This window comes from Platichthys flesus, chromosome 5, assembly GCF_949316205.1.
Source record: "Platichthys flesus chromosome 5, fPlaFle2.1, whole genome shotgun sequence".
NCBI lineage: Eukaryota > Metazoa > Chordata > Actinopteri > Pleuronectiformes > Pleuronectidae > Platichthys > Platichthys flesus.
In genome coordinates this window covers 12801656-12815062 of record NC_084949.1, presented here as the reverse complement: position 1 = coordinate 12815062, position 13407 = coordinate 12801656, and the positions used below count along the sequence as shown (strand labels likewise).

General features: G+C 41.9%; 1 protein-coding gene across 1 annotated transcript; it reads left to right on the top strand.

The window, feature by feature from the left end:
* Positions 1-637: 637 nt before the first annotated feature.
* cygb2 (cytoglobin 2) lies at positions 638-13195 on the top strand. Its single transcript, XM_062386971.1, has 3 exons — positions 638-1044; positions 9467-9698; positions 11827-13195. The coding sequence occupies exons 1-3, from the start codon at positions 860-862 to the stop codon at positions 11989-11991; spliced, it is 582 nt and encodes a 193-aa protein (XP_062242955.1). The 5' UTR covers positions 638-859; the 3' UTR covers positions 11992-13195.
* Positions 13196-13407: the final 212 nt, after the last annotated feature.

The window sequence follows — 13407 nt, the reverse complement described above, 5'->3', positions numbered from 1 at the left end:
CCTTAATGCTCTCTCTTTTTCTATTTATCTTGAAATTTCTCCAACCCCTCTCTCTACCCTTACACATGCACTCTTTCTCTCTCTTTCTCTCTCTCTCTCTCTCTCTCTCTCTCTCTCTCTCTCTCTCTCTCTCACACACACACACACACACACACACACACACACACACTCTCTTACTCTGTCTCACCCTCTCCGGTACACACTCCCCCTCTCTCTCTCCCTCTCTCCCTGTCTCTCTAGCTCGCTCTCTCTCCCTCTCTCTAGTACACCCTCCCTTCCCCCCCAATCCCTCCCACCTCTCTCCCTCGCTCTCTCTCCCCCCATCTCTCATTCCATCAGGTCTTCACAACACACACACACACACACACACACGCCTCATCTCCTCCAGCAGAGGATCAGAAGGAGGGAGAGTTGAAGTGACAGAGGCGCCACATCAGCATCACTGACAAGCATCTTCCCACTGGGGAAGAGAGGGAGGAAGAGATATAGGGGGGAGAGAGGGGGAAAGAGTGAAGAGAAGAGAAAGGAGAGAGAGGAACAGTGAGAGGAATAAGTTTATAGGTGGAGGGAGGACCAGTGTGGGAGAGCTCGGAGGGAGAGAGCTTGGTGGGTGGCAGTGGGGGACCGGGTGTTCCATCAATTTCCCCCTTGTTTCTTTCAGCCTGTGAGCGCTGCCTGCCTCCGCTCCTCTTCCACCTCCTCTTCTTCCTCCTCTCCGCTCCTCTCCTCTTCTCACCCCGGATCTCCTCTCCCGGCTCCCGCCGTGGGGTCTCAGCTCTCCGTCTCCCTCCCCCCCTCCCTCGCCCCCTACCTCCCGCGGGCCCTGCTGGGAGCCTCCGGGCTGCTGCGCCGCAGGAGGATGTCTCGCCGGGAGTCTCCGCCGCCCTCGCCGCCTCCGCCGCCGCTGCTGCTGGGAGTGCAGCGGGGGGAGGACCGTCCGGATCGCGCCGAGCCGCTGTCCGACGCCGAGCGGGAGATCATCCAAGGCACGTGGGGGCTGGTGTTCAAGAACTGCGAGGACGTGGGGGTGTCCGTGCTCATAAGGTGAGTTTTGTCAAGAGCTGCAGACTCAAACATCTGCTTCTCAGTGCGAGTGAACTGATGAACAAGAGATGAGCGAAGACATCTTGTAATTCTGTGTGTTTACTCTCAAAGGGAAAACTGAGGCACTTTCTTTAATTCTTCTTCTTCTTCGTTCGGTTCATTTGCGGGTGGCAACTAATGTCAAGGTGCACTATCGCCATTCCCTCGATGTGCCTCTTCTTCCTGGCTGCAATCAACAGGTCCTCTCTTCTTCCGTTTTTTAATTCATCTCCTTCTTTGGTCATTTTTTGGCAGTAGGTTGGTTGATAACAACAGGTGCATTACCACCATCTTCTGTGGCTTCTTCTTCTTCTTCGTTTGGTTTATTGGCGGGTGGCAACCAAGGTCAAGGTTATTTTCAGCCATCTACGGAAATTCACATTGGAGAGGGGCTCTTTTAATTCTTCATCCAGTACATGTTATAACAACTAGTGGTTGAGGTCGGAAATCTTGTTTGTCTTTGAATCAAAACAAAATATTGAAGACCACGTGAAGGCAAAAGACAAACAAGGTAATGCAACTTGACGTTGGTAGCCACCTGCCAATAAACCAAACAAAGAATAAGAAGAACATATTTTTGGCGGTATTGTGCACCTTGATGTTGGTTTCCACCCACAAACAAACCAAACAAGGAAGAAGAAGAAGAAGAATCTTTAACGAAGGGGATAGGTGCTTCCTCCATCCACTCCACGCCTCGACCTGGTATTTTAGTTCCTCCAGGAACAGTGCAGCGACACAATAGATGGTGGTAATACACCTTGATATTGGTGGCCACTCGCCTATACACCAAAAAGAAAAAGCCAATTGATCCCCCCAAGGTAAAGAAATGAAAAGGGAAAGAGAGGTACAGCAGTAGATGGCAGTAATGCTCCTAGACGTTTCTTGCAACCCTTCAATAAACCAAACGAGGAATATGAAAAAGTTCAATCTTTCACGAAACTTAACTGTTGAAGGTATAGAATCATATTATGTTTGCCAAATGCTGAATGACATTTTGACTTTGTTTTGTGCTGCATTGAGCATAACCGTGTAAAATTATTTTCTCATCAACCTCACTCCTTTGGTTGCTTGTCACTTACATATATTAAATTTGGCCTGTCAGGTTCATTCAGAATGTAAAATGTAAATTAAAAACAAACCATCTCTGGACAGTGCATCGTAAGTGTCGGTTTCAGTCGTATCGGTCATGGTGGAGCCACTTTGGTTTAACAAAACCGATAATACGATTTGAGATATCTGAGAATCTAAGGGAAAAAAGCTAATTTCCGGTGAATTTAGTAAGATGGTTTGAAACGTTCCTTCACTCGACTACAGATTTGTACAATGAGACTGTGATGAACTGTTATAAACTCTGATTAATGAGACGAATAATCCGACTCTGATAGCAGATCTACAGTGAATTAAAGGTCACTGTGCTGGTGTCATACCCTGTGTCTTTACTCGTTTGTTAGTTACAGGTATATCACCCCTAAAACTTTTAATCATAGAAGCCAGTGAGGCTATACTTTATACATTTAATTAAAGTTGCCCCATTTATCACTGAGTTTATGAGCTTAGTCTGTAAAATAGTTTGAAACCCGTTTGATTATGATGGAGTCGCTACTGACACCATGTTTTTAAGAAATATTACGTTATTACCCATTGACTGTTTATCAAGATGGACAACATGACATGGCCCCAAAACTGTAGCCAACGTGCCTTTATCGCCACCTGCTGTTGAAATACATCTGTTGACATAAGATGTAGAAAATGCAATGATAACGATTAACGGATGTTACAGGCATCAAGGACATACAGGCACATACACACGCACGGACACACACACCACACGGCCACTCACGCACGCACGCCCGCCCACACACACACACACACACACACACACACACACGCAGACACACACACACACACACACACACGGTCTCTGAGATGGTTAATATGCTGAATTTGTTCCTCAAATTAGGAGACATGTATTTTCATCTTTGGAAAGCACCTTGCTTTTATAACCCTCTAACTCCTCCATTGCTACTGTCTTTATTTAAAACCGAATTGTTTTTTTTTTTTTTTCCTTATTCTTGTAATGCTTGTTTTCATCAAAGAAAAAGACTTGATTAGGTTTGAATGTCCCCGGCTAAACTGCTTCAGTGTTACACTAATAAGTCCACTAGTTGCTAGCTTGTTAAAATAGACAGCAAGTCACAGCCAAGCAGAGCGAAATGAGCGAGGCAAGCTGATTTTCAGTTTGGGGGCGATGAGAATCCCTGAAGGGAGTGAGTGGAAGGGGCAGAGAGCATCTTTAGAATGTCTGTGTGTGTGTGTGTGTGTGTGTGTTGTGTTCTTATCTGTGGATGACAGCTTTGGCACTTAAATATCTCCCTCCATGCCTTAATCACTCTCCTTCCTCTCCACTGTTGCTCTTTTTTTCTTTACATATGTTGAGTTCCCAATGTACCACATTCCACCCTGAGCAGATTGGTAAAGGAATAACACACAAATGTTAATCACAATATATAGACTCATGGGGATGCTTTCAGAATGCTAAAAGCTGCATCACTAAGATTTGTCCAATATCAGTGAATGCTTTGTATTTCTTCTTTGTAAAAGAAACCAAAATGCAAAATCAGTCATCGAAAGTATTTTTGAATAATTTCTCATTGATTTGACTGATTGTTCCAGGCCTCACATGCGAATTGAATCATTCCGTCTACGTGCGATGCACAAGGAGTGTTATTATCAACAGTTGGCTGACAGTTCCTCAGTTACCTAACATAACCTAAGGCTGACTCTGGGTCAGGGTCTTGCACGGTTGAGATCATATATTTGAGATCAGTGCACAACATCCCCCACGTGAACACACAGATTTGCATTTTCATCTCGATCCATCTGCCTGGATGCATGGAGAGAATAGACAGCAACATTAGCCTCAGTTGATCTCACCAATGCGCGCAAATGCAATTGCACCAAAGAGTGAGTGCACCCCAGGCATCAGTGCATATGGCAGCTTTGTGAATACAATTAATCTATGCGTACTTTGACTCTAATAGTGAGGCAGGAGGATTCAGGCTCATTTTCATGAAGCGGAGAAGACATTGAAGTGTCGCAATGAAAGTGAATTTTGAAAGAAATCTCACCAGCTGCCTGCTGGATGTGGTTTGGTTTACTGTAAATGCATGGTGGAATCTGATGAGGCATCACCATCCAAACACCTCACTTATACAGATCCATCCATTCGTACATTCATTCATCCAAGTGCCTCTCAGGAACAACATCTAGAGTTTGATCGGATGACTTTGATGATTTGGTGATATAAAATTTTCTAAATTCATGTAGAATTGGGAGAGCGTGGCCTAGGGGATAGAGCGGGTGTTCTGCAACAAGAAGGTTGCCGGTTTGAATCCCACTCTTTCCCATTCATTCCTAAGTGTCCTTGGCAAGATACTGAACCCCTAAAATGGCCCCTCATAAATGCTGAGTGTTCTAAAAATGTAAGTCGCTTTGGACAAAAGCGTCAGCTAAATTACATGTAATAATGTAATGTGAGTTGTGTTTTTATTTGAAAATAATGAAGGCAGCTTTATGGAGATATTGAGTTTGTCTTGAGAAAAAACAAATGACTAGTTCTAGTAGTTCTAGCACCTTGGCTCAAGGTTGTTCACAATTCTACAAAGAATTATCTTTTTTTTTTTTTTAAAGGAGTCTAATCAGAGTCTGATTAACAGGCTCCACTAATGGCTCTGATGACTTCATTTAAATGCAGAGACAGGTGCAGGGATATGCTCAGTGTGACATCTCCAAATCACTTAACACCAGCACTCCTCTCAGAAATGTTTCCCATCATGCAATTATACAAGTCATATTACAGTTCTCAAATTATATTGAGGACCAAGATTACACTCTGTGGTGGTTTTGGGGGTCCAACTGAGGCCAGTGCCCCTGGAACACTGAGCTTGGACCCCCTGTGGCCCCCCTCTGACCGAAGACTACAATTATAATGAAATGGTCACTCCCTTGTGATTATATGGCGGTGAAGCGAAAGGCACAACCAATGTGTGTGGCTCTGTAATCCTAGTCGGATCGCTTAGCACCGCACCGCGGCTGTCTGACAAAATGTAGGCACGATCCGAACTATGCTGCTTACCACCTGTCAGCTCTGACTAGAAGCAAGAACAAGTTGTGAGACTACCACAAAGAGTTGAAGGTGAGCATGACTATCTTATTTATGTAATTGTTACAAGGCAAGACTTCTGATCAGGAAATTATACCTAATTAACTTAATAGCAGCTTAGTTTGGTTGCACTTATACTCGATATAAGCTCAATGATGGTGTTTTAGAAGAAATCTCTCCATGAATTGTTTCCCTGAGTTAATGGAATGCTCTACATTCGTCTCAATCAGGTTTTTAAAATATAATTCAGAATTGTATGCGAAAAGGCTACTCCAACATAAAATAATTAAAGCAACCAGCAACAATATATTTATACCCTGTGTTGCTAACGTGCATGTGTTCTACTCTCCATTGTTTTTGCTTTAACTTTAGCTTTAATCATCTAAATGAAATGGAAAAGGGAGATTATGTCCTATTTCAGCCCCCAAAATAAAACAGACAATGATGGGGAAGACATTGAGACAAAGCCAGATGATCCTGGAGTTCAGAGCGCTGAAGAGAAAGTGTAGAGCACAACAGAGGGAAAGCCAGTTGACTCATTAGATGGAGAGACTGTTTTGTGAGGGCACAGAGCAGTAAGAAGAGACGGATGAATATCCTGAGAGTGAGGCTCAGGCTGACAAGGAGAGTGTGAGACATGCTCAACAGCACTGGACCATCATGTTTGTGATGTTGAAAAAATATTTTCCTGCTTGTAAAGCAGTTTCATCATTTACATGTAATGGTTGTACATATAGAACCATGTAGTATTGGTATAGTTGAATTTAGGATTGAGATTAATAAAATGCTTCATCACTGTCATTAATCAATCAAGATAGATATCCTATTGGTGTGTTTTGATGCTATATGTACCTTGTATATATTTGGGCTTGCCTTTCTCCACAGATATCAGCAAATGTAAAGAAGACCCACTGATGCAGCCAAACTTGAAATTGTTTCCAAGGACTTTGATGGGGGACAGGAAAAGGAGCTTCAAGGCGGCCTGGTACAACATTCATCCCTGGCTGAATATTCTTAACTACCTGACTCTGCATATTGTTTTTCCTGCAGACATAACTGTAACAAATTCAAATCAAAGTAGTATATGTTGGCTTTATTTTGTGTTCACTATTACTGAATATAGGCCACTGAACTAAAAATGTTGAAAGCTTGAACACTGTCGTTGTCTCTTTGGCCCCTAATTGAATGTCCAGCCTGGCCCCCTCAGTAAAATTGGTCTAGAACTGCCACTGATGTCACTGCTACCTCCATGTTTTAGATACGCTAGCAGCATTTCAAACTCCAAAAGAGGACATTGCTAAGTCAGGTTGTCCACCACTTAGGTCCAGACTGACATGAGTGTTTTCAGAGGGTTATTCCTTCGGATTGTAGTGACTTTTACACCATCAGGTCAAAGTTTGCACTTTGCACTCAACCTGTGAAACATCTCAACATATATTGAATGGATTGGCATAGAATTTGCTTCAGATATTCATGGTTCCCAGTAAAAGAGAGTCCTCTGACTTCTCCTCCTGCGTCAGCTCCTCAAGCAATACAAATGACAAAAACAATTTTTGGTTCAACTGCAACCCATGTGCAAAATATGCAACATTAAACTTCAGTGTCTTATAAAAACACATGATTGATTCTTACTCAGTGTAGTCCTTGATAAACTATCCAAATATTCAGAGGCTTATTGAATCCAATTTAATAGGGATTATATACAGGGCAAACCAACCTATCAATCAATCTTCAATTTGATTTGCAGTCTCGACAAAGAATAACCATCTAAGACTGACTTGCAATTGGTCAAGCATATATATCAGTGTGTCTTCAATACTGTGGTCCCATCAGCTGATCGCTCCTGTGGAAACTCTGGGTCCAGGTTACATCGTAAGTGGAAGATAGAAGCTTTCTCATCTGGGATATTTCTGCCTCATTTCTGGATATTAGGAGGAAGTGGAGACGTGTCGTCCATCATTATATATATACACAGTCTGTGTTTTGAACACATTACAATTTAAAGTGTAAAGCCCTATTGACTCTACTTTGTGTTAATCTTGAAGGGTGAAGTTTGTTGTTTTGCTGAATTGTATTGTGTTTCTACAAGTGCTTGGCCACTGCATTTCAGTCCGTATGACAAGTAGCAGAAACACCTTTCTAATTAATTCAATATAGTTTATAAATGTATTTATTAAAGCCGGTGACACTACAGGCTGTGATTGTTTAAAGTAATAATACTATATAGTGCATACGATTATACAGTTGATGGACCCCCCGATGTTCGACCCACAGTTACTCCCTTGGATGATGAACACCAGATTAAAAAAATGTTAGCTGTTCTTTGTGATGTGCCTGTTGAGTATTTTCTTGCACTGTTCTGTAAAACCATGCCGAGGCAGCAGGGGATTAAACATTCGTCATTGTAACACAATAGGACAGGCACAAAAAGAAGAACTCTGTACTCTTCAAAGGAGGCATCAGAGCGGCACCCTGTTTTCTTAAAGCGCTGCAGTAAACTTTCATGTTTGTCTAGGCAGAACAAGAGCTACTAGACGGCCTGTGTTATTCCTGTCACCCAGGAACAAAAGTGTGCGTACGTATCGTGACAGCTGGTACAGCCAAGCTAGAAGTGCTACGGGCAAGTTGAGCCTTTGTAGGCCTAGCATGACATCAGATCTGGAGGGAGGTGGATGTGGTGTAGTAGTGCTGCCGAAGGCCAAACTCCAACTGGGAAATAACTGAACTTGCAATTCTAGTCAGCTGGAGGACTGACAAGATTTAAAGTGGGTCAGAGCACAAGTGTGTGTGTGTGTGTGTGTGTGTGTGTGTGTGTGTGTGTGTGTGTGTGTGTGTGTGTGTGCGTGTGTGTGTGTACATAAATCCGTCAGTCAGTGGCTGTCTATGATGTTCTGAAGCTGTGTGATAGCTATAAACTCCACTGTTGTAGCATTGTTGTCATTGTTCCTAATCTGACACTTTCCTCACAAACCCCTTCAGCGGAGCTTGTCGACATTTTCTTATTTCTCTGGAGTAAACTTGTTTCTCTCATACTGAGCTGTGATGAGCTCACATAGTCGGCCGCGATGAAAACCATCAAGCCGCCTGAACCAAAACAAATGTTCGTAACTAGAATCCCACAAGTCAATTTACATTTTCTTTGTTTACCTCTCGGCTAACACCGACCAGGGTGGTTTCAAGAGTGGAATTCACCACATCTGCAGCTAAAAAAACTTCTTAAATACACTCCAGACACATCAAAGGCGAGAGTCAGGTTCTTCCATATCATGCGTCTTGATGCAGAGAAGAGTTTTGGGTTATCAGGACAGGCTTGCTGCACTACCCTTTTCATCCTAAGCAAACTCTTAGTGCCCATCGCTTAGGTCCTCACTGCAGTGTTTTTCAGGTTGATCCAGTAGCAGTAACAGAACCAGACATGCTTGAAAATTAACACCTGCATCAAATCAAACTCAACCATCAGAGTCTCACTGGTGCCGCTGCACTTTTGAGGATCCTGCCAGACACCACCTGTGTTTCAGATGGTGCAGAGGTGGAGTGCACACAGACTTCACAGTCTGCACTTTCAAAGCTTACAAAGAAAGACACTGATCAGAATTTGTGTCATACTGTGCACAAGTTTTAGTGTGAATGAAAAAAGAGAAAAGAAATCTTTACAGTTGAAGTCAGGGGAAAGGTCAGAAGTTAATCAAACACGTCAGAGCTCTTCACAGCACCTGTTGGTTCTAATTTCTTCACTAATTCATCCCTAGATACAGAAATTTCACTGGATAATTAAACATTTGACATGCTGTGACACAGAGGCTCATTAAAGGCATTAAGATTAATTGACTTTAATGAAAAATAATCTCATGGCTTCAGTAGCTATGGAGATAATCAGTCTTTCTGAAACAAACTGTGGACCGACCAAAACTGCCATTCTAACATCCATACTGCTCGACAAGTCTTCTTTTAGGTTTGTCAGTCGAACTAAATTGGTGTTTTCTCCAGGTACTCTGGCCTCCTCCCACAGTACAAAGACATGCAGCTTGGGGTTAAGTTTATTGGAGATACAACATTTTCGATAGGTGTGAATATGAGTTTGAATGGTTGTTTTTTTCTGTGCTGGCGACCTGTGGAGAGTGCACGCCGCCTCTTGCCCTATGTTACCAGGGATTGGCTCCAGTCTCTCTTAAAGGACAAACGGTATAGATAATAATGGATGATTTTCTTTGGTCTGCTCAGGTTCTTCGTGAACTTCCCGTCAGCCAAACAGTACTTCAGCCAGTTCCAGGACATGGAGGACCCAGAGGAGATGGAGCGAAGCAGCCAACTTCGCCACCATGCCCGCAGGGTGATGAACGCCATCAATACTGTGGTGGAAAACCTCCATGACCCAGAGAAAGTGTCTGCAGTGCTGGCCCTGGTGGGGAAGGCCCATGCTATCAAACACAAGGTGGAGCCCATGTATTTTAAGGTAAAAAAAAATTCACTCTCTGGTATAGTTTGGTCTGCCGCGTTTCTGTTTCTGATTTTCTATATTTCACAGACTTGGTGCTGCAAACAATAATCCCTCTGATTACATTGACTCATGGGCATTGTTTTCTTTTTTTTACAATTTGATTAGAGTGCCCATGATATAAAGCAGATTGCTCTCTGAAAGTAAATCATCAGCCTCTCTCTTTCCTGCATAAGTAGCATAGTGGAAGTATTTTCCTGCTTCTGAAGCCCCTTGAAATTACCCTATTTACACCCTAAAGAAATGTTCTCATTACAGTCTTGTCACAAGGGAATTATTCTGCCTATTTAAATCTAGTCAAGCCAAAAATCATATTCCTCTACTGCTCTTATCTCTTTATTATGTTTCAGTTATAATCAGTTTGCGCTTGTGGGACATTGTCTGACACACATGAGTACACAAAATGTGTCTCACCTGTATTCAACCAAGGTGTACAGAACAGTAACACAGTCATGTTCATTTAGGACGTCAAAAATTTCAGCAGCTAATTCCAGAAATAAGTTATTACATTTTAAAATCATTTCAGGGTTAGGTAGCAGTGCTGATTACCTGTAGAAGCAGAACAAAACCAGGCTTAATTCTGAAAACCAAATCAATTTTCAATGTGAAAATCCAATATGCTTCCGTCTTCATGTGTTCTGAATGCTGATGCTTCCCCTCTTTAAGTGTTTTGAATGTCATCTGCGGTAGGTTCATAAATGCAGCTGTGAGGAGAAAATGCTGCCACCATTTTAACACCACTGACTCCCGACTGCCTTTAGAATATGTTTAAGATTTAATTGATCAGTTTGTGAATAAATCATTAAATTAATTAGTCCCTGTGTCTTTCCTAAAATTGTAACCCTCTCATGTCCAAAGGTGACTACCTGTCTTAAGATGATGCTGATCCCATTTGTATTGAATGTGTTACCTGTATATCATTAGTAGCTCTCAAAACGATTATCATAATAATTGAGAATATTTTGTCCTTATTCATTAGGCATTATCAGAGTTTATATAAAATATTGAACATTTTTGGTGGTTGAATGTAGTTTCTAGTTTTTAGCAAATATGTTTAGGAGACAACTTAGGTGAAATATGGTGATGATCCAGATGATGTTCTTGGTGTATTTGACCTCAATTCATGTATACACAATATGATGATAAACTGGCCAATCAGCCTTGGCGGAGGTATGCATCCTAGTGTTCTTCAAGTTATAATAATTTAAAGCTTCTCTCTTGACCTTGCAAACAACAAAAAACTCACTCAAAGGGTGAAACTTACTTAATTTCCCTCAACTTTTCAACTCTATCTCGTGGCCTTCTTCATGAAGTTGCTCAGGTGTCAAGAAAACGGAGGTTAAGCTAGAGTATGGTTTTTTGGTCACATAATAACAGGCTTTTATATGTGGCGGGCTGGTTCCCTGGATGACCACTTGAGAGCCTGAAAAACATGAAGGAGAAATCTGACAGTTGCCAGCGGTCACAATCTCACCTAATAAGTACAACCAGGCACTCTAGATCACATTTTTAAAACACAATGTGGTTAGCTTAACGAGTAAAACGTTTTGGAAAACACAGGAAAATTAATATTGTGTGGGGAGCTTTTTTTTTTTAATTCACTGGAATTTACAGTTTAAATGAGACATGTGGAGTTTTTACATGTCCTCATATGTCACTGATACGGTTTCATTGCTTTGTTTGAAGACTGTTGCCCATCAACAAACATTGACTTCGCTTTCCCTTTTATATCTGCTACTTTTTCTCTGCCCACCTGTGTCGTCCTGCTCTGACTACTTTTCATTTTTCATTCCCTCTGTATTTCCTGCCTACCCACTGCTTTCATGTTTTACTTTTATCATTTTCAATTCTCACCTGTCTCGCCCACTTTTCTGTAATGGTAAAATTGCATTCTTTTTTTCTCACCACATTGCCTCCGCTGTACCTACTGAGAATTATTTCTCTGCATTACTCTTCTACTACCTCCATCGGCCATTATCTTGGTCGTCAAATGTTTTCACTCTTTTTAACCTCCTCTCTTTCTCATGCCATTTTCGGATTTTTTTAATGCTGATCAAGTTTCTTTTTGATCCTCCACTCTTCCCAGATCCTGAGCGGCGTGCTGCTGGAGGTGTTGGCTGAAGATTTCCCTGAGTTCTTCACAGCCGAGGTGCAGATGGTGTGGACCAAACTGATGGGGGCAGTGTACTGGCACGTCACAGGGGCCTACACAGAGGTGGGCTGGCTCCAGGTCTCCAGCTCAGCGGTTTGAAGAATCAAGGAGAAGAGGAGGGTAAAGGAGTTAACAATGGACTTAATGAAATGAAAAAAGTTACATGATCATGTCAAACGTGGAAGTAGACCTGTGTGTTGAAAGCATTGTGAGAGGATGGTTCCATAGACATGGATGAGATTAACGTGATAATCCGTGCAACTCTGTTCTTTCCTTTGGTGACAATTTGGTGCTAAACCTTCGTTGCTGTGGTTTGTCTGCATTGCACTTCCCAGAAACCACTTGAATACAAACAATGTAGCCACATGTCATTTAACCTCGCTTGTGAAATATTGGGTTTGTGTAAATGGAGCTTTGGAGTGTATTTACAGCCACTGAGGCGATCAGTGCTTCGATCCTGTTCTGTCCTCTTTATTCTAAAAACTCTAAAATACTAAAGCCTGCGACGAAAACCATATAATACTCTGTAGCACGGGGATCTTCGCCATAAACAAGAGAAGTCCTCAGACAAACCCAAAAGCTTTTATGGACTAGTAGACTTTTTCTGTGCAGGTCTGTAACTTTCATTGACAATAGACCATTCAATAGGCTGGTCTGTTACTGGGCCTGTCAAGCCTTCCAGTTTAGCATAGCACATACACTTTACAATGATATCAGACTACCAATTTTAATTCTTTGTACTTTCTTGACTACAAACAGAGATAAAAAAGCAGGCAAATAATTAGCTAAATGACGTTGCCGTTTGTAATGCAGGTTTCTGCTGGCATGCCATGCCAGCTGCAAGTTTACAGTTTAAATAGCTGTCTCAGACAGACTTGTAAAAGGTTTAGCCAACCCTGTGAAATGGTCTCACACATCCACTTAAAGGTTTTGATCAAGCTTAAACTAATGCTACATGATTTATGTAGAAGAAATGAAAAAAAGTGATCTTGTTAGTAATTGCATTATGGAAAAGCATGAAAGAGACAAATCAAAGGAAAACTAGTGTATTCTGGTAAATTATTTTAAAGTAAATGGAAAAGGACCTGGCTCCCATACTTGGAAAATACTACAAAATGTAACTACTACTTGTAACTGTTTAATAATGGTTGTTTGAGGTCACTACTGTATAGAGTAGGCTTGTTAGGAAGGCAAGCTGCTGTTTGGAGCAGTTTTACACTGTTAAGCCATTCCAAGGCTTGACAAGCATGCTACCTAAGCTATGACTGGACAATCTCTGTTCAGGGTAGGGTTTTCCTGAATGTTCACGTGAGGATGTCAGACACAGACATTTATTTAAACAGAAATGTTTGCGGATTATTACTTTACAGAGTTTATTTCTGTGGAAATCTGCGGAGAAAGAAGCGTCACCAGTCTGAGCCACACAGATAAATACACCTCATGATATTTGAAGGCGAGAGATGAAGAAATGTTTAGACAAGGAATGATTTTCAAGCTTTGGACTGGGGCAGTTAG